The following is a 21,911-nucleotide window of genomic DNA, read 5'->3' as shown; positions in this document are numbered from 1 at the left end:
TTCACTTAGATTGGTCGTACTAACTAAGGAAGCTTTAGGGGATCATGTACAACTTTATTTATTAAGGAGGTCAGTCATAATAATATTATGATATCATATGATCAAATGCATAGTTTACCATTCTATAAAAGACATACCTACAGACTTTTTTATATTGAGTCGTATAAATAATAAAAACTTGGTATTATCAAAAAATATTAATTTTTCAAATCAAAATGTCAATTTTAAAAACAAAAATTATTTTCAGGGCCAGGATTTGAACCCGAGTCGTCTGGGTGAAAGCCATTAGCTAGGTATTCTTGGCTATTGTACACATATGTCACGCAGATAAATATTTGAAATATAAGTTGTAGCGTTTTTCCATCAAGTTGCACACTTTACCTTTTCTTGTCTAAAATTCCCGGTTTTGGGCCAGCTGACATCATTTGTTAATAAGCTTTTGAACACCTAACTAAATAAAATGGAAACTGCCATGCTAAAATGCTGCGGTTAAATTTGACACTACCTCCCGGGCTAACTGTTTTTCATGTCCTTAACTTACCTTATCTTAATCTGACAATTTCGAGTATTTTTAAGGATAGATTTTTTTTTCGGGCCCCCGTTAACTAATTCCCCTGTGTTAAGAGCCAATATATGGTAGAGGTACATCTGGAGGGCACCAGGTTTCTCCCCATATGATAATTTGACGCTCTCGAGTAACTGCAAAAATGCCCGCTTGGGCTCCCCTACCATTATACAAGTTTTTGAAGGTTCTAAAAACTAGATGCTGGATAACTGATGATAGACAAGGCGAAAACGGCGGGTTCGAAGGGAAAAATATTCCCATGAGATTTTTTTGCATAATCACATTCGTGAAACATCCCAGAATAAGGTTCAGGAAGTCGCCCGTGTGAAAAGTGGGCCCTATTTTTTATAACAATTTTTTTTAATCAAATTGCAAGAATCAATATTTTTGGCCTGAACAATTTTTTCTTTAATTTTTTGGACCATTCTGGACAAAAAAGGTCTCTTATAATTTTTCTCTAAAGTTGATCGTTTTCGACTTATAAGCAATTTAAAATTGAAAAAAAAAACGAAAAATGGCGATTTTCAAGGCTTAATAACATGGTTAAAAGTTATTATTATGAAAATCAATATATGACTAATAGACTAAGAGCCGCTATAGGTGAAAATTCTTAATCATTTTAGGCACGACGGGACCCTATAACTTAAATAGTAGAACCTAAAAGAAAACGTTTGAACACTGTGCCGTCACTTTTCAGTGGCACATGCGTCTACAATGGCGCATCAAACTTTCCACTTATGGACGGGATACATAAATTAAAAAATACCCTCCCTAATTACCAGAATTTAATTTTTTCATTTTTTTAAGTTTTATGTGATTAAGACATAAGATTCATCGTAATTTTAACCCACCACCCCCTTTTCCCTGCCCCCACCATCAAAAACTTTATTTTTCGATTTTATTTTTTTTGGTGGGATGCAATCAATTTTAAAATTTCAAAAAAATTACACGCATAGTTAAGGGTTTTATAAAACACGTCTATTTTTTATAGACCTGTAGGTTGAGTGTACATAACCTCAAACAAATTTTAAAATTTTTTTTTTGAAAAAAAGTATATAACTTTTTTTGGGGATAGCTGCAGATCTAATTTTTTCTTAGTCTTGTGTATTTTATCAAACACTATATTTCTAATTTTTTTCAGATTTTTCTGTAACGTTGGTCACCTTCAAAAATCCAAAAAAACTGTTTTTAAGGGGGTTTTGGGGGGTTTGAACGTGTTTTTCTGATTTTTAAATATTCTAAAGAACTCAGTTACTTCAAGTTACATATAACCTATAAAAACAAAATTGATTTGATATATTATGAAGTCTATAAAATAGGGAAAATCCCCCAAAACCCCCTAAAAACAGTTTTTCGGATTTTTGAAGGTGGGGAGACTTACGGAAAAATCTGAAAAATTTTTAAAATATAGTGTTTGATAAAACACACAAGATTAAGAAAAAATTAGACCGGCAGCTATTCCTCAAAAAAAGTTATACGCTTTTTTGAAAAAAAAAAAAATTTCTTTTAATTTTTTGAGGTTATGTACACTCTATCTATGGGTCTATAAAAAATAGGCATGTTTTATAAAAGCCTCAACTATGCGTGTGAATTTTTTGAAATTTTAAAATTGATTGCATCCCACCAAAAAAAAACGAAAAATGAAGTTTTTGATGGTGGGGGCAGGGGGAAGGGGGTGGTGGGTTAAAATCACGATGAATCCTATGTGTTAATCACATAGAACTTAAAAAAATAAAATAAATTTAATTCTGTTAGTGAGTTAACTTTTAATTTATTTATCCCGTCCATAAGTGGAAAGTTTGATGCGCCACTGTCGACGCATGTGCCACTGAAAAGTGACGGCACAGTGTTCAAACGTTTTCTTTTAGGTTCTAAAATTTAAGTTATAGGGTCCCATCGTGCCTAAAATGATTAAGAAATTTCACCTATAGCGGCTCTTAGTCTATAAATCAAAGTTTAAAGCCCCCCTACAAGATCCTGAAGAAATTTTTGTCATTATTTTATTACTAAGCTGTTATTTTTAAGTAATAATAATAAGCACCATGCACGTGTGCGGGGCTGTAAATGCTGAGTGCGAGAGAGAAGCCATTCCAGCAGTCCAATTGTGCATCTTACTCGCACTCACATTTACAGCAGCGTCAATACGATCTAACCACTCATTGTTATTAATTAAAAATAACAGCTTAGTAGTAAATTAATGACACAGATTTTTTCAGGATCATGTAGCGGCGACTTTAAACTTTGATATAGTCACTTTCTGACTTTCAAAATAATAATTTTTGACTGAGTTATTAAGTCTTAAAAATGGCCATTTTCGCGTTTTTCAAATTTTAACTTGCTTATAATTCGAAAAACATCAACTTTAGAGAAAAATTATAAGAGACCTTTTTTGCCCAGAATGGTCCAAAAAACCTAAAAAAATTAGTCCGGGGCAAAAATATTGATTTTTGCAATTTGATTAAAAAAAATTGTTAAAAAAAAATTGGCCCACTTTTCTCGTGGGCGACTTCTTGAACCTTATTCTGGGATGTCTCACGAATGTGATTATGCAAAAATATCTCATGGGAATATTTTTCCCAACAAACCCGCCGTTTCCGCCTTGTCTATGACGTGTAATGATATTTCCGTGTGAAGACGTACAGCTAATTTTGCTGTGTTTTTCTTAAACAGTTATATTAGTGAAAACATCTTTTTTTGTCTATAAATCTTTTCTTGTGCATTTTAGAGAAAAATGTTTCAAATTAATATTGTAGATCTTAAACAGTTAGATACCTAAATAATTGAACGAGATAATTGTAAAAAACCCTTATTTTTGCAGTCATTTATAAAAAATGTTAATAACTTTATTTATCTACTCTATCTCATATTATGTATAGGTAAGTTTTTAGTTTGTGAAAACTGTCATTATAGATAGCAGTGCGTGAAGGATTTAAAGTGTGCGTGAAGTAACAATGTATTTTAAATGGGACTTACTTTTTTCGCACTGTCTTTTGGCACACTTTCATATAATAAAATATCCTTTACTTTCGCGTTGTCATGGTGATGGATGACATATCGTCGCTTGAAAGACATAACGGCGTAACTGCCAAAATTGGCTTTTTGAGTTTTTAGTGCCTCCATAATGTTCTCAGCGAGCTCTATCCACAAGTCTAATCGGCGTATCTGTATTTCTACCTGTTACAGTGATATTACAATTTCATGTTGTGACGTAACTGTGAATTTTTAGGTTTTTGAAAAATCATAGTGGCGTATCTTGACTTACGCCATTATGTCTCGAAACGAATTTTGTGATGGACCTTTTTTTAAAAAGACATAGTGGCGTAAAATTTCAACTTAACCATCTATAACTTGTCTTCAAGTGACTGTAACTGCTATCTTTGGCAGGAAGGCCTAAGCAGACGTGGTGCTTCAGAGATCTAGACTTGTGTTTACCTCTTTTTAAAAGAATTAGATGAAAGGGGTGTGGAAGAAGTGTTTTTGTTTTCAGATGGCTGCACTGGCCAGAACAAAAATTCAGGTATGGCTACAATGCTTTTACACTTCGTCTCTGCCTCCAAAAACATTTTTAAGGTATCCTTAAAATTCTTTGAACCATATCATGGACAGAACGAAGGGGATTCCGTGCATAGTGCAATCAACACTGCTCTGACAGCTTCTGGTAACATGTACGTTCCATCACAGATCGCAACTACCATCAGACTTGCCCGTATGAAAATACCCTATAACGTTTTTTGTCTTGAATCTAAGGACTTCCTAGATTTTATGGGTAAAGCGAAACAACTAAAAGTGCTAAGTGTGAGGCAAGACGATGAAGGAAGCAGCGTCAACTGGCCATGAATGGTTGATTATTTGGTGCTAAAGAAAGAGCCAGAAAAATATTTTTCAAAAAAAGCCATTGCTCTCAAGTATACAGAAGCATCACCCTTCCAAGAACAACCGATGAACCAAAGACAAAACCCAAATTTCTGAACAGTCTGAAGAATAAAAAAGTTGTGTTGCCAAAAAAAAAAAATTTGAGGACCTGATGTCGCTCTGTTCAGGACAAACTCCAATCATACGAAATGAGGAACATGTTTTGTTTTATTAGAATTTACCCCATGCTTAGAGAAACCCATTTAAAGAGACTACACAGAGCATTAGCTCAAAATGTTGCTTAGACTAAATATTTAAGAAAGTGACTGTGATCAATTTGACCTCAAAATGTATATTAGGATAATGCAGTTATTTTGTGACCACTGGTTGACATTTTCAAGTGTAACAAGAGTTTTACTTTTGTGTTATTTAGACATGAGATGATAATTGTTTTTTAATATTTGTAACTAAACATTACAATGAATTTAAAATTAAACTCTTCTTGGAACCTCACACTATATTTTTTTAGGCTTTATCATATTCTTTTTAGGTTTAAAAAAATTGTGTACTATTCTAACAATATTAATATTACTTTTAAGGTTATTTTATCATTTAAAGTACAATGATCCTTGTTGTGGAACTATTTCATTCCTAAGTTTAGAATTTCATTAAAAAAACATTCACCATTTTTAAGTGTTTACTTTATGACCCCCAATGAAGTATTTAAGCAAATATATAATAAAAACAGCCTTCTACAAAAGATTCAAAGCAAATAAAAAAAACAAAGTAATATTTTGGCGTAAGTGTTTGAGAAAGTTCAAAGACAAAAACACATAACGACGTATCTGCTTTGGGGGGGCGGGGGGGGGGGGGGAGCCGGAAGCAGGTAAAGCCTTAAAAACAATAAAACCTATTAAAGTAACTCTTTAACTATCTATATTCATATTTTCATTTCCGTATCACTTATACTTTTTGATATCTGAACATAAACGTAACCATAGAAAACTTTAAACTGCTCTCCTGTAAAATAGCAAAAAAGCAGTTACGTAGTTATGACTTTCAAGTGACGATATGAGCAATAAATTACAACAAAAGTTTTGACAGTTTCGTGGTTTGAAAGAAGTTAGGAAGGTTTAAATGTCAAAGTTCTAAAAATTGTAGAATAGAAATGAATTCCAGTGACGAAGAGTTACAGTTTTTTTATTCGTTTATCGAAGGTAAAATATTGTATGAAACAGTTCGTGAAGTATGCTTTTTGCGAACTTACGCGATGTACGAGTATCCGTTCATCTCGCTCCGTTGTCGCTCGTGCTGTAAACATCGCGTGCGTTCGCAAAAAGCATACTTCACGAACTGTTTCATAAATAACAATTATTGCATAATGACATATAATATAACTACTTTAAATTATGGTAATTAATTAGTTATTAAAGTGTGCTAAATTTGAACCAGATCGAAAAATTTTTTATAAGTAATTCTAAGTAATTCTAATTTATCTCAGAGAGCAATTGTTTAAACAATTGTACTAGACTACTTGACACTGCACTGCCCAAACAGAGGCTCTGGAGGTATTTTGTAGATCGCAATAGATTGTTTGAGCCTTCAGCTTTAACATATATTAAAGAAATTTCATCATTTTATCAAAATTATTATTAAAAAACCGTTTAAAAAATACCTTAATTTTAATCTTATAAACAGTTAGAATAAACAAAAATACAATGTGTAGCTGTAAAAAATATACGGTATAATCTCTAAAGATCTTTGTAGAAACCGTGCAATGGAAGAAGAAGAGAAAAAAATGTTGCAATAGGGCTGCAGTGGTTCTTGACGAAGTTGAGTCACAAGATTTATTTCCAGAAATAAACTTTGTAGAAGATAAACTATAACTTGCAGAGAAGCGATTTAGAATTATTGTAGACGTTGACTAGAATAATTAAAATTAAATTTCATAAACAAGCTTTATTTTTAATTTTTATACCTAATTATCTAAATTTATTTAAATAAATTACATACTATCAAAACCAATATAGAAATTTAATTCCAGGTATTGAACTTACGTTACGGATACATCGTCATATAGTACAAAAATATTATTTATATTTATTAGATGCCTACCCAGAAAAACATTAATAGCTTCATTAATAAAATTAAAAGTTATTTCTTTAAAGACAGTATCAAATTAAAAAAAATATGTATTGTATTAATTTATTATTATATATTTATATAAATAATATAGTTTAATTAATAAAATTAAAGAATTGTTAGGAAATAATTATTGTAAAATTCAAAGAAAAATTAAATCAATTGATTTTTCCGGGATTTTCCAATTTTCCCAGAAGGTGAAAATTGCACAATTCATATTATTTTCTTGATCTACTCCAGTTAAAAAAAGAAGGTTCCACGTGCTATAGAACCAGACTTGCGACTTTTTCCAAAAAAGAAAACTAAGCTCAATATGCAATCCATAAATTGGATCATAAAATGAAGATTTTATGATTCATTGGTGTCAAAATGAAAGGTTTGCTCCATGCACTATAACCGAAACAGTGGCTTACCGAGGAGGGTCAATGATGATTTGGGGATGTATGTTTAGTTTTCAACGTATCTTTCATAAAGTGTGGTTCAAGATGGACAATTTTTGCAAATTGAAAGACATACAAGGTGGACGGTTAATTGTGCCGATGAGAGTATTTGGTTGGGTTCCATGACATCTCGTAACGCGACAGTTCGTAACCGGACAATTCGTAACAGCGACAGTTCGTAACGGCGACAGTTCGTAACTATACATATTCGTAACGGATAATTCGTATGGTCCAAATTGACTTATTCTGCTTATTTTTGTTAACTTGGAAACTAACTGTTATTACAGTTATAAATGAAATATGTTTATCAATTTAACGAATCAGTAACAGGATAAATAACCCGGTCTATATAGACAATTGAAATAACAAAAATTGCCGGAGAGCCAAATTTTGGTGGAGAGCTAGGGTATACCATAACAAATAAAGTTTTAAAAGTCCCCATCGATCCCATGTGTGCAACAAAAGTTATTCGGGCTCAAAGGTCAAAATTTGAGATTTTTTGGATTTTTTTCGAAAACGGTAAGTTTTATCAAAAAAGAACCTTAAACCAAAGTTGTAGATCTTAAAATTCTCTACAAAAATATTCCTTACTATTTTTTTCCTAAGAGTTGCCATTCCTGAGATATCGCGATTCTAAGAGTCGCATTATACGTGATATGCACACTGCACACGTTTCCACACCACCTGTGAGGTAGTGTACTGGGTGCGTTTTTTACCGTGGTTTACCCTGTAGGCCTACTCCACTAACTGTTTTGACAATTTTAGGATAATTTAAGGAAACAATACCGGTCAAGTTCTAGATATTACCTTATTATTGATATTGATTATTGATATTGCTATTGATTATTAGGTTAACTATTGTTTTGATTTCTTTAGATATTTTAATCAGATTCATATTGTTGAAAGTCTACTTAAACAGTCAAGTCTTCTTCGATTTCATCTTCTTCCTCTTCCTCTTGCTCGATGTTCAAAAATTGTTCAAATATGACTGAGTCATTGGTCTCTTTATTAAAATCACAGAAGTCTTCCTCTGTTGTACTAAACTGGACATTTGAGCAAGACTGACCTTGGCAGTTGGTACACGCTAGAGAACACAGCAACCCGACTTTTTTACATCCACATTTGGCACTACGACCTTTTTTGCAATTGCAAAAAATAGTTTTAAGGAGTTTTTCTGGAGCAGGTGGGAGGAGTAAGGTTTTAATCGGTTCCAGAGTATTATCTATTCGAAATGAATTTCGACTCGATTCAATTTCAAAACGAAACCGTAGATTTTCTTATTTTATTATTTTATTATCTATTCATTTCCAACCCCAGTCTTCTGGATTCAGTTCATTGCCTAGCCATGTTTGAAATAATATACTCGATACAAATGTTGAAAAGCAGATGCTGATCTTGGAGGAAGACATGATAGTTGTACTTATTTCTTGTTTCGCGTATTTTTTACAAAAGGTAAGTATCGGTATTTATCAAGACAACTAATTTTTTTGGAGCTCCATAAACCGCAAGAAGAAAGCGAATTCCTTCCGTAATTATTGTTTGCGGTGTGGAATCAAGTTCTGTAAAAACTTTACAGCAGTCAGTCAAATCTTTTTTTCGAATAATTTGAGTACTGACGTTTTGCCCCTTCTGTACACTGCTGACGTAGTGTCGCAGCCGGTTATCGCATGTAAAATTAAAATGTACTTTTGGCATTTGGGATAAGCCGATAAACTTTTCGAAAAATATATCTCTGTTCGTAAAAATGTATACCATTTTTATTCAGTTGCAATGCGAGGCCAAAAATGTCTTAATTCTTAGATTGGAGAGCGCAACCAGCACTCTTATCGACTATTTCACCTCTTGTTAGAGGCTCTTCAGAGAATGCATAGGTTGCTTTTATTAATGTTAGCGAATAGTTGTTGTTGATTCGCTGGAACTGTTATATTTTCATCAAAGACAATCTCGGAACCCGATGATGTTTTTGTAGTTCGACGACGTTGTTCTGCAGCTTTAATATTCTTTGTCAAGTCACTGTAGCCGTCAAATACCACTGTCACTGTAAGCCCGTAATGTCTGCTAAATGGTAGACGCTTGTAATAAGTACTTATATTCACTTGAACTGAACCTTTAGCACTAAAAGAAACCGATAATATTATGAACAAGACCTACGGACAATACTGTAGCCATTGTTTACAATAGACAATCTGTTTTTTTTTTAAATGGTATACCAAATGTTTTTCAAGGCCACGTGGATAGAGGAAATTCCGTTTGGGACTGATTTTCATTTGAAGAAATATTTTCAGAATAGTATAATACACTCACCGGCACAAAAAACGGGCACCCCAAAAAATGGGTCATTTTAATGTCTTGCATTTCCTAAACCTGATGTCCGATTTAAGTAATTTTTTTAATATGTTATAGCCTTATTCTTTAACAATATCGCTGTAATAATATTGTTGCTAGACAGGTACATTGTCATTGTATACGAGTGTATGGTTCATTCCACCAACATACGTCTGTTTTGGATTCTCGCGACAACGAATATTTCAGTTTGCAACATAAGAAGTACGAAAGTAATTGGCTCTAATAATTATTCCAATACACAGCAATGTAATTTGCAATTTATTTTCGGTCTTCATATTTTGCACAATAAAATATTCATTGTCGAAATAATCCAAAACAGACGTATATTCGTGGAATAGGGTATACGAATCAAACTTGTGTTTTTTCTCAAATTTTGGAACACCCTGTGAAATGTTCTAGCTTTTAAAAATACTGAAATTAAAACCCAACTATAGCCTCAGGTTTTCTTCACATTCTGTTTTTTGATTCATTCGCTTATGTTGGATAATGAAATAGTTAGGCACTTTAACAACTACCCCTGTTTTTCGTCAATACAGGGTGTTTTTAAATAATTACGGCAAACTTTAAGGGGTAATTCTGCATGATAAAATAATGACAGTTTGCTTTATAAACGTATGCCCGCAAATGCTTCGTTTCCGAGATAGGGGGTGTTGAAATTGTTCTTACAAACTGACGATTTATTTATTGCTCTAAAACGGTTTGTGATATGCAAATGAAATTTGGTAGATTTTAAGAGGTAGTTATTGCGCATTTTTTGGCATACAATTAAGAATTTTATATTCACTATTGGCGTGCATACGGGATATATCTAAAATGTTTATAGCCGTATGCACGCCAATGGTGAATATAAAATTCTTAATTGAATGCCAAAAAATGCGCAATAACTACCTCTTAAAATCTACCAAATTTCATTTGCATATCACAAACCGTTTTAGAGCAATAAATAAATCGTCAGTTTGTAAGAACAATTTCAACACCCCCTATCTCGGAAACGAAGCATTTGCGGGCATACGTTTATAAAGCAAACTGCCATTATTTTATCATGCATAATTACCCCTTAAAGTTTGCCGTACTTGTTTAAAAACACGAATTGTGTTGACGAAAAACAGGGGTAGTTGTTAAAGTGCCTAACTTTTTTATTATCCAACATAAGCGAATGAATCAAAAAACAGAATGTTAAGAAAACCTAAGGCTATAGTTGGGTTTAATTTCAGTATTTTATAAAAGCTAGAACATTCCACAGGGTGTTCCAAAGTTTGAGAAAAAAACACAGTTTGATTCGTACACCCTGTATACAATGACAAGGTACCTGTCTAGCAACAATATTATTACAGCGATATTGTTAAAGAATAAGGCTATAACATATTAAAAAAATTACTTAAATCGGACATCAGGTTTAGGAAATACAAGATATTAAAAATTACCCATTTTTTGGGGTGCCCGTTTTTTGTGCCGGTGAGTGTATATTATATAAAAGAGACACAAATAGGCATTTATACTTGTCTTAAGTGCCACATTATGTATATGTATATACGTGGCTTATATGTGCATATAATGTATAAAGTAACTTTTAAAATCGCGATATCTCAGGAATGGTAAATCTTAGGAAAAAAATTGTAAGGGCTATTTTTGTAGAGAATGTTAAGATCTACAACTTTGTTTTGACTTTTTTTTTTGATAAAACTTACCGTTTTCGAGAAAAATTCAAAAAATCTCAAATTTTGACCTTTGACTCCGAATAACTTTTGTTGCACACATGGGATCGATGGGTACCTTTAAAACTTTATTTGTTATGGTAAACTCTAGCTCTCCACCAAAATTTGGCTCTCCGGCAATTTTTGTTATTTGCCAACTATTTTGGGCTGCACATGGATTCGCTCCCGGCTTCAGGTAGGAAGACCTAACCCTTCGGTCATAACTTAACTTTCGGGTATGAGTTTCGGAGCGAACTCGTGTACAATAAAAGTGGTTTTATAGGGGTTGGGAGCGAACCCATGTGCGCCGCTATTTTGATGTCTAAGTTGACCGGATTAAAACATTTGTAAGGCATTTAATACCTAAGGTAATTATAATCTCTCCTTTACAAAATGTTTACTTAGAAAGTTGAAAATGTCTAAGAGGGTTGTCGGCTTAAATATTTCACGAATTACTTAATTATTCCTTTGTCTAGGTATATCCAAATTTAAGGAACAATTGGAGGGATACACTTTTAAAAACATTGTTAAAACTTTGTATGTATTGAAATATTTGTTTGTGTTTAAAGACTTATAAACATATCCTGAAACACGAATTATAAAATGTGTTATAAACATGTTTATCCTGGTACTGATTCGTTGAATTGATAAACATCATTTCAATTATAATGTAATTTCAATTATAATGTAATTATGTAATAACAGTTAGTTTCCACGTTAAGAAAAATAAACAGAATAATTCAACTTTGACGTTACGAATTTGCATAGTTACGAACTGTCACCGTTACGAAGTGTCGCTGTTACGAACTGTCGCCGTTACGAGTTGTCCGTTACCACTTGCCCGGTTACGAATTGTCGCGCTACGAGATGCCTGGTCACGATTTGGTTGATCTGGTTGAAATTTACACACTTCAGTAACTCATTGACATAATTTCAAGTACATACATAGTTATCTTATTTTAAGTGTAAAGTAATTAACACATTGCTGCGATTAAGAACGGCCACGGTGATTAACGAGAACCAACACATCGCGCATCGGTGCCAAAGTATAAAGAGGGACAGTAGAACCACTCTCCGAAAAATTGGAAGTAAAATCTTTAGTCGCGCATAGTCGAGGAAATGAACCATTTTGGCTCGCAATTTTTTCGTCCAGCATGGATTTACTTAAAATTTTCACGGAAGGTAGGAATAGTCCAAGAATCATTTTCTATATGCTGCTGTACGCTAAAGCCTTGGGGGTAGTTGCCACCCCATCTCGGGGGGTGGGAATTTTTTTATTACATTTTAACCATGTAAATCGATGTAAAATGTAATTCTAAGAAAAAAATGTTTTTTACATTTTCTTCGTAAAACTAATATTTTTCGAGTTATTCGTGGTTGAAAGTAACAGTTTTTCGACGGAAAAATCGACTTTTTTAGAGGGTTTTTTGAGAATAACTCGAAAAATATGCATTTAATCAAAAACCTGTAGGTATAAAAATTGTATCTTTTAGTAACACAAACGAAACTGCTTTTCTATAATATTTTTACGGCAAATACAAACCGAGATACGGCATGGTAAAGGTTAGCTTTTTTCGTCAAATGCATAATTTTAAATAATCAAAGCCAAGTAACGGGAAAACTTTGCATTTTTCCAGGAAAACTTAGATGATGTTTTTTCAAGCATACAATAAGATCTTTCAAAAAAAAAATAATAAAAAGTTTCTAGCATAAAAATTTTGAGCAACTTATGATCAAAAAAAAGTTGGTACCTGTTTTTCTCTACGAAAAAAAAAACAGTGAAGACAACTCCCTAACTACCCTTTTTAATTAAAAATTGGTCTTCGCCTTTTTGCCATTCCTTTTATATCTATATTATCAATACACCCAAGAAGTTTTACCTATTTAAAAGGCCTAATTTTAGAAAAATTGGAGTTTAAAGAAAAATTGATTTTTTGCAATTTCGCATTTTTATCATTTTCTTCAAAATATCTCCGACAATACTGGAGATACGAAAAAAGTGATAGACTACTAAATTGTAGCTTTTTTAATAACTAAAATTTGCTTATGCATAGATTTTCATAACAGTGAATAGTTAGTGAGATATAGCTGTTTAAAACATCTATTTACGAGCAAACATCCCCTTATTCGAGCCCTTTAAACCCACCTCAATTAAAAATTAGGGGTTTTCCTGAATTTAATTTACACAGTCTCATAACTCTTAAAAAATCGTACAAAACCATTATTGAAAAAACTTTTTATCGTCAAAAATGAAGGAGCTATGTTTATAAAATTATTTTTTTTTTTTCAAAAAATTCGAATAGTCCCCTTATAGAGCATTTTCAATGTTTGTATAATAGACCAGTAAGGATCTGCGAAAAAACGTCTATTTTTGGATGTGAGAGGTGGCATTCGGATTTTTGAAGATAAAGTTAGGTGACACCTTCAGTAATAATAATTGACTTATGCTCCTTCTCAAATATGCCCGGAACATTAATAAAAAAATTAAAATATTTAAAAATTTCGAAAAACATCGATTTTTTTCTGCTTTCTTTGCTTATAGCTTTAAACGATTCGTTTTGGAACAAAGTCGTGGAGAAATAAAATAAAGATAATTGAATTTTGTATGATATACGAATGGCAATAAATGTCTTAAGGTATTACCTTTTATGCAATATAGCAATAAATACAAAATAAGGGGGCAAAATAAGTCTTTGTTATTCAATATTTTTTAACCACTTTGGTGGCACTTAGAACCTTAGTAATTCGCTTAGGAAATTCTTTGTAACATACTTAAATCGTGTACCAAATTTCATTAAAATCGACCTAATAAATTTTGCATAATAAATTTGCAATCTAAATGTTTTTAAAAAAGTTCAAATTTTTTAAAATCTTTCTGAACAAAAAGTAGACCATTTAGAAGTTGGCTAATTTTTTTACTTATAAAGATGTGCTCTATCTATCTAATACACTTTACAGAATTAAAATCGGATTATTTAAGGGGCCCCAGCAATGTTTTAAATTTATAAACAATTTTTTGGCTTATAAACAAATATCTTTGTTTAATAATACAAAAATTAATTTTTAGCAATGCAAATAATTAAAACCGGTATAATTTGACTTTAACTTTCAAATGCTGTCAGCAGAATTGCTATTTTATTTTTTAATCAAACGTTATGCGCGTTCAAAAATTGCAATTTCTCGATTTTTTGAAAGTTCCACCGCGTTTATCTCGAAAACTATGCATCTTACGAAAAAACTTGTAAGAACATTATTTGCTTAGAATTACCCAAGAAATACAAAAAAATGTTTTAATTTGCGAAAAATCGATTTTATGTAATTCCTCAAGTTCTTTGTTTATAACAATCTTATCGACATCCGGATCAACTGTTACCCAAAAAATTCGTGTTCTACGGGTCAAAATACATAAAAATCTTGGGTAAGTCCATCTAAATAAAGGAGCCCGTAGCACCCCCTCCTGGCCACAGCACTAATTTGTTTATAAGCCAAAAAATTGTTTATAACTTTAAAACATTGCTGAGGCTGCTTAAATAATCCGATTTCAATTCTGTAAAGTGCATTAGATAGGTGGAGTACTTCTTTATATGTAAAAAAATTGACAAATCTCTGTATGTTCTAGTTTTTGTTGTGCAAAATTTTAAAAAATTTTAATTTTTTTAAAAAAGTTTAGATTGCAAAATGATTATGCAAAATCTAGTAAGTCAATTTTAATGAAATTTGGTGGACGGTTTTAGCACATTACAAAAATTTTCTGAGCGAATTAGGAAGGTTCCAAGTGTAACCTAAGTGATGGAAAATCATTGAATAAGGACAGGCTTGTTTTGCCCCCTTATTTTATATTTATTGCTATTTTGAAGCAAGGGTGATAAATTAAGACATTTTTAACCAATCGCATCTGATAGAAAATTTAATTATCTTTGTTTTATTCCTATAGGACTTTGTTCTAAAATGAATATTTTTAAGTTATAAGCAAAAAAAGTAGAAAAATAAACGAAATTTTTTGAAATTTTTAAATATTTTATTTTTTTTTATTAATGTTCCGGGCATATTTGAGAAGGAGCATAAATCAATTATTATTAACGAAGTTATCACCTAACTTTATCCGCAAAAATCTGAATGCCACCTCTCACATCCACCTAAAAACAGATCCTTACTGGTCTATAATACCACAGAACCGGTTCGTATACTGGAAGATGACTAAAAAACTATTTGTATGTGTATTTTTACATATTTGTAAATTCGTATTTTTGTGTAAGTAAATGTCTTTGTAATTCTTTGCTTCTACTTTTTTTCTGTATAGATCTATTAAATTGTCTACTTATAACAATTGCAATGTTATTAAGGGTGGTTTTTAAGGGTTGAAATATTATATTATATCCTAAAGCATAAAACAATCATTATTTAACCAGTCAAAACCAAATTTTACCTATATTAAAGTTTACAATGTTTTATATATATTTTTTGACAATAAGGGGTAGTTTACACCCCTAAAAATAATCAACGCCCTTAAGCAAGATATAGAATATAAAGTACAGGGTAAGATGATCCTACTCCCAAATTTTTATGTAAATTGATGCAAGCCAAAATTAGTATTTTAGGATAAGTCAATCTTTTATATATAGCTCCAACAAGGGTGGTTTTAAGGGTTGAAATACATATTATGATATTATATCTTAAAGCATAAAACAATCATTATGTAACTAATAACAAGCAAATGTCGACAATATTAAAGTTTAAAATGTTATTTTATAATTTTTTACAATTAGGGGTGGATTTTGACCTGTTTCATTTTTTTGCTAAAATCCATATTTAAGGTAGTACGTATGCGCTAAAGGCGCGAGCGTAAGACCTGATTGGTTTTATAGCAATGGTTTTTGTTCAATATCTCCGCCATTTTCAACTTTTCGACAAACACTGTACGGACTGAAATTGTTGCAATTGCGATTTATTACAATTTTTCGAGAGAATCAGTGGCGGATCTACGAGGGGGAATAAGGAAATTCTCCCCAACAGGGTCTAAAATAAAAAAAGAAATTTGAAACATAACAAATACTTTAGCTGACATGAAACTTAAAATATGGAGAGAAAAATAAAACCAATAAACTCGCTAGTTATTAAAATTAAGTGAACTTAATGCATATAAGTTATTATTTATGTCTTTTATGAAGTTTGGTTGGTTTTTCATTGGGTGTTTAAAAAGTTGTATAAAATACAATTCTCTTTATTTTGGTTTATGTACAATTACGTCGTAAAATTAATAATAAATGAGACATTATGCTTCCCATCTGCTTCCACTATTTTCCCCCTTAACTCGGAAAATATTGAACCTATAAAAATTTTTAGGAAATTGCATTTCCAACAATTTTAGTTCCTACCATTTTTGTCGAAAAGTTGAAAATGGCTGAGATATTAAACAACAACGGTTCTCGTTTAAAATCAATATGGCGGCTAACGTAACGGAGGAATTCAGTCGCGAATTTAAATTTACACTACTACTGACCTCCCCTAAAGGATAGAATTATAAAATTTGGGGCAGCTCGGAAACAAGACTTAATTCAATAATTATTCTCCCCCACCGCTTTTTAACATTTTTCCTGTTAACTCGGAAAATATCCACCGAACGAAAAAAATTGTTAAAAATAGATTAAAAGTTGAAAATGGAGTAGATATATTGAACAAAAACGTTTGCTAGAAAATCAATCAGGTCTTACGCTCGTGCCTTTACCTCATAAATACTACATTAAGTATTGATTTTAGAAAAAATGGAAGAGATCAAAATTGTGTAAAATTTAATTCTGTGTATTTTTGTATAGGTACATTTCTGTCGTAAGACTAATAATAAACGAGATAATTCAATGTTTATGCTGTCACTTTTTCCCTCCATAACACAGAAAATATGGACCGCACGGAAAAATTATAATAAACGAAATTATAGAAAATCGTCTTTTCAACAATTTCAGTTGCTACACTTTTTGTTTGCTATACAATCAGATATGCAGACGATACAGTTATTTTAAGTGATGATATGAATGGATTACAATACCTTTTAAATGCCATTGACACAGTGGGAAGAGAGTTTGGCCTAAATATAAACTGTTCAAAAACAAAATACATGGTATTTAGCCGTTTGGCCCATCAAGATTCACGTTTATATGTTGATGGTCATATAATTCAAAGAGTACCCAGTTTTAAATATCTTGGTTGCCATATTACTGAACAACTAGATCCAGATAAAGAGATAAAATGTAGAATCGAGATAGCCCGCACCACATTTTTAAAAATGAGGTCATTCTTCTGTAATGATACCTTGCAACTTCAACTTCGAAAGCGCATGATTAAATGCTACATTTGGTCAGTCCTCTTGTATGGTGTCGAAGCATGGACATTAAAAATATCCACCATTAACCGTTTGGAGGCCTTTGAAATGTGGCTGCACAGACGTATTCTGAAAATACCATGGACGGCTATGCTGACAAATGTGGCAGTCCTTAAGAGAGCAAATGCTACCCGCGAGCTGCTTGATAACATCAAATATAGAAAGATGGCCTATTTTGGACACGTAGTAAGGGGAGACCGGTATAATATTCTTCAACTTATTATGATGGGTAAAATCGAAGGACGCAGAGGAATTGGTAGAAAGCAGGCCTCTTGGTTGAAGAATATCCGGGAGTGGACAGGAATAAAGAAAGCAGAACACCTATTTAGAATAGCTCGAGACAGAGACAGTTTCGCCATGTTAATCGCCAACGTCAAGGGGACTTGATAGGGCACGTTAAGAAGAAGAAGACACTTTTTGTCGAAAAGTTGAAAATAGCGGAGATATTGAGCAAAAACGGTTCTCGTTTAAAATCAAGATGGAGGCTAAAGCAACGGCGGAATTCAGTCGAGATTTTAAATTCACAGTACTATTGACCCCCTCTAAAGATTAGAAAAGTAAAATTTGGGGCAACTCGGCATGCAGGGTTAGGCCTGTTATTTGTCTAACGCGACTGGACTTTTAGTACTGCGGTATAATATTTTGTTAACGCAGCCGGCTGCGTTTCCTGTCGTTGTCATTGCGAACTTACAATGGTTCCAACAGAGAATTTAATAGAATTGGTTAAAAATTATCCAATTCTTTATGATTTACCCGCGTATTATAAAAACACCAGAAAGATGGATAAAGTATGGGATGAAATAGGCTAAGAGATAAAAGAATTCCGTATTTTACCAAGTATTTTAATTTTATAGTTATTATTATATAGTATTATATAGTATTATTCACTTTGATTATTTTATTATTATTTATTATGCTACAGCAACTAGCAAGATCAAAAATATTCCTTTGATTCTGAAGAATCCATTCCAGACTATGCTGTAGTCGTCGGCGTATGCAATGTGATCAATGAGACAAAAGGGGTCGTCGTAAAAAAACGCTTTCGCTTATATTTCGTGTTGTCGACGCACCGATGAATCGCATCAATGTGTTCATTCCTTAACCGTTCAAAAGATACAAGGGGGAACCGGACTTTTGACAAGCATTGTAGTTTCCTTTTTGCCTGTAATCTTCGGCGTTCGCTGAATTTATTTATTTTATATTATATGAATAGAAAAACAATAACTTTCACTGTCAGCTTGTCGTAAAGGTCATTCTACGCAAAACGTGTTAAATCAGTCGCATATTTAAAATACTTTTTAACTTGGTAATTCAATTTACATTATAAATCGCTTAGTTGGTTAATAACGGTGACACATTCGGTAAATGCAAATTATAAACAAAAATATAAATGCATTAGTTGTTTTCAAACGCCAAAAATAAATGTGTAGACTCTCATTATATCGGTATTCCGGAATTTTTGTTTGTATTTTGAGAAATAAATTCTTGATTATTTATTTGTAACAACAATTTTATAATAGACCAAATTCTAGCGATGTATTTTAGTATTTATTAAACATTTTAAACAAATGACTATTGTAAAAATTGTAGATGGTGACGGTAGAAACAGTTTGTTCAGTGGAGGTGCAATCTTCGAAAATTAATAATAGTCAAACGGCGTGTACTAGTGATACAAATATGGGGCAGATAGAGTCCCATAAACCCGAGAGCGACAGTAACATGGTGAGTTTTTTCCTTATTTTTAAGTACGCTTCAGCGTTTTTTATTTATATTTTTCTGATTCAACATTTACTTCATTTACTAACGGTTTTTGCTTCAAATTTTAAATAACCGCGTAGATTGACATAAAATGTGTCATACACATAGCTAACACGTCAAAGAAAAAAATGATATTGTGCCGATGTGTTTGCCCTGGTAGTGAACTGGTATAGACTGTGTTAGTTTTCCATTTATCTTTGCCTGTATTCGATTATGGAAGTAGATGTTTTCGATGGTTTGTATAATATTGATTGGTATGTTTCTTCTATACAGTAAGTGCAAGACGTCTCCGACTTGGACGCGATCGAAAGCCTTTGTCGGGTCTATAAAACATAGATACGCTGGTTTATTGTACTCGATGGCCTTTTCTGTGATTTGTCTCGGTACAAATACGGCGTCTACGCAGGATCTTCCGGATCTGAATCCTGGTTGTTCATCTGATAAAGTTGTTAGTTTATTGATTTTGTTGGTTAGGACTTTTGTGGTTAGCTTAAGTGCGGTGTTCAGTAGATTTGTACCTCTATAATTGTTGGGGTCTTCTTTGTCTCCTTTCTTAAACATTGGTATCATTATGCTGTTTGTCCATGCGTGTGGTATCTTGCAGTGCAATATTATTTTTGTATAAGTTTTGTCATCTCTAGGATTATTTTCCTAGGAAGTTATTCCGTCTGGTCCTGGTGATTTTCTATTTTTGAGTGAATTTATGGCTATCTCTACTTCTTGAAAACTCATTTCTATTTAGTGTCTTAATTCAGGTACGTTATTGTGTCTAAACAGTTCCGTCAAGTATCTTTCCCATTCGTTTGCTGGTACAGTAAAACCTCGATAGAACGGACCTCTATTTAACGGACTTCGGATATAACGGACAAAAAATCCGATCAAATATAAAAAAAAATTTGAATGCCAAAAATATGAAAAATTGAATTCTGGAACAAAAATCACCAAGGACATTATCTCGGCACTGCTTTGTGCCAACGTCGATGGATCGCATGGATTGACTGCTATAATTGTTGGCAAATCTCGTAACATATCAGTTTCATATTATAGCTCTAATAAGGCATGGTTCATCACAGATATTTTCAAAAATTTGATTTTTAAAGAACTTGTACCTGCAGTGAGAAAATTTCAAGTGAAGAAACTGGAAATACCGCCGAAAGAGGTGAAATGTTTATAGATTTTAGGCAACGCTCCTGCTTATCCCCCAGAAAATATTCGACATTCAGAAGATGGCAACTTTAATTGTATGATTTTGCCAAAAAATACATCGCTTATTCAACCCATGGATCAGTGAATAATTTTGGCAACCAAACGAATATATTGCAGAAAGTTTTTAGATGAAGTAGAAAAGTAAAAAAGTAGCAAACAATTGATTCCTTTGTACACTGCATTTAAATACAGTACATATTTTTTAAAAAAATTTTATAACGGACTTTCGGTTTTAGCGGACATCCCGTCCCCCCAATTAGTCCGTTATATCGAGGTTTTACTGTATATTATTGAATTCCTTCAATTCTGCCATTTCTTTCCGTTGGTTTCTTATGAATCTCCATATTTGTTTTTGTGTACCGTAGAAGTCGCTTTCCATCCTTTTTGTAAACCTTTCTCAGTGTTCATTTTTTTGTTCTTCTTATCAACTGCTTTGTTTCATTTCGTATTCTTCGATAGCTGTCTCTGGATTCTGGAGTATTTGATGTTTAGACCTATATTCATGTAGACCTCTCGTTCCTCTTTACATTTCTCTTTTATTTTTTTTTTCTGAACCATGGTGTATTATTGCTGTTCCTTTTGTTCAGTATGACTTTGCGTTTTCCTAAAGCTTCTGTAGCTGCCTCTTCAATGTTGTTTTAAATTTTCACCCAGCTCGCGTTTATTGCTTCGATGTCGTCTATTTGTTTCAGCTGTATCTTCTGTGCTAGCCTCCTTTGGTACATTTCTCTTGTAGAGACGTTCCTCAGTGCTTCTACATTTAATTTTTCCTCGTTAATTTCCTGTAGAAAATGTTCTGGTGTTATTTCCATTCTTATTTCTGCTAGGACTAGTTTGTGTTCACTCTCTGCGTCTGCTGAGTTTAAAGTTCGAATATCTAGAATCTGCTTTGGGTGGATTTTTCTATTAGTGACTATAAAATCAATCATATATTTGTGCCCCCTGGAGTTTTCACACGTATATTTATACTAAAGCTTATGGTCGAAACATGTATTATTGATTCTCAGTTCGTTCAAAGCACAGAGATTAGCCATGAGTTCTCCATTTGCGTTGACATGGTTTTCATTGAATCTTTGTTTTACTCCTGGAACTATTTCATTTCCGATTCGTGCATTAAAATCACCCATAAGAATTAAGGGTTCTTCATGAGGTATTTCATCCAAGATGGTTTACAACTGTTCGTAGAATGCCTGTCGTTCCTACTTAGGTTTGCAGTCCTCGGGGCTATAGATAGATATGACATTTAATTTTTGGTTGTCCATTGTGATGTTCATATGTATTACTCTTTCGGAGATATGACGGCAGTTATTTATGTTGTCTTTAAATTTTTTATGTTCTTCTGTGTTCGTTCTTCTTTCTTCACTCCACTATATGCTAAAATATATTGGTTGTAGTCTCTTTGGTCTTTACCTTTCTTCTTGGTTTCTTGGATTGCACAAATGTCTATGTTTTTATTTATCAGTTCCTCTGGTCTTTTGGTCTTTATCTCTTGGTCTTTGTTGTTGAAAGAAGTGATGCTCCATATTGCTAAT

The 21,911-nt window shown here is 32.6% G+C and overlaps 1 protein-coding gene across 8 annotated transcripts in view; it reads left to right on the top strand.

Annotated features, from left to right (window-relative positions):
• The window catches only part of LOC114335878 (E3 ubiquitin-protein ligase CHFR), a 251,327-nt gene that overhangs the window by 157,076 nt on the left and 72,340 nt on the right, over nt 1–21,911 (top strand). For 7 of the 8 annotated variants that reach the window (XR_007697759.1, XR_007697758.1, XM_050649699.1 and 4 more), the window contains one exon: nt 19,006–19,137. The exons of the other annotated variant lie outside the window; for it this stretch is intronic. Coding sequence is in view for 5 of the 7 variants with exons in the window: in XM_050649699.1 (XP_050505656.1) it covers nt 19,006–19,137 (132 nt within the window). In the remaining 2 variants the exon portion in view is untranslated. The remainder of the gene's footprint in view (nt 1–19,005; nt 19,138–21,911) is intronic. 8 annotated transcript variants of the gene reach the window in all.

This window comes from Diabrotica virgifera, chromosome 4 (assembly GCF_917563875.1).
Source record: "Diabrotica virgifera virgifera chromosome 4, PGI_DIABVI_V3a".
NCBI classification, from domain to species: domain Eukaryota; kingdom Metazoa; phylum Arthropoda; class Insecta; order Coleoptera; family Chrysomelidae; genus Diabrotica; species Diabrotica virgifera.
Note: the sequence above shows the minus strand (reverse complement) of the source record. Positions and strands in the feature narration are given on the sequence as shown.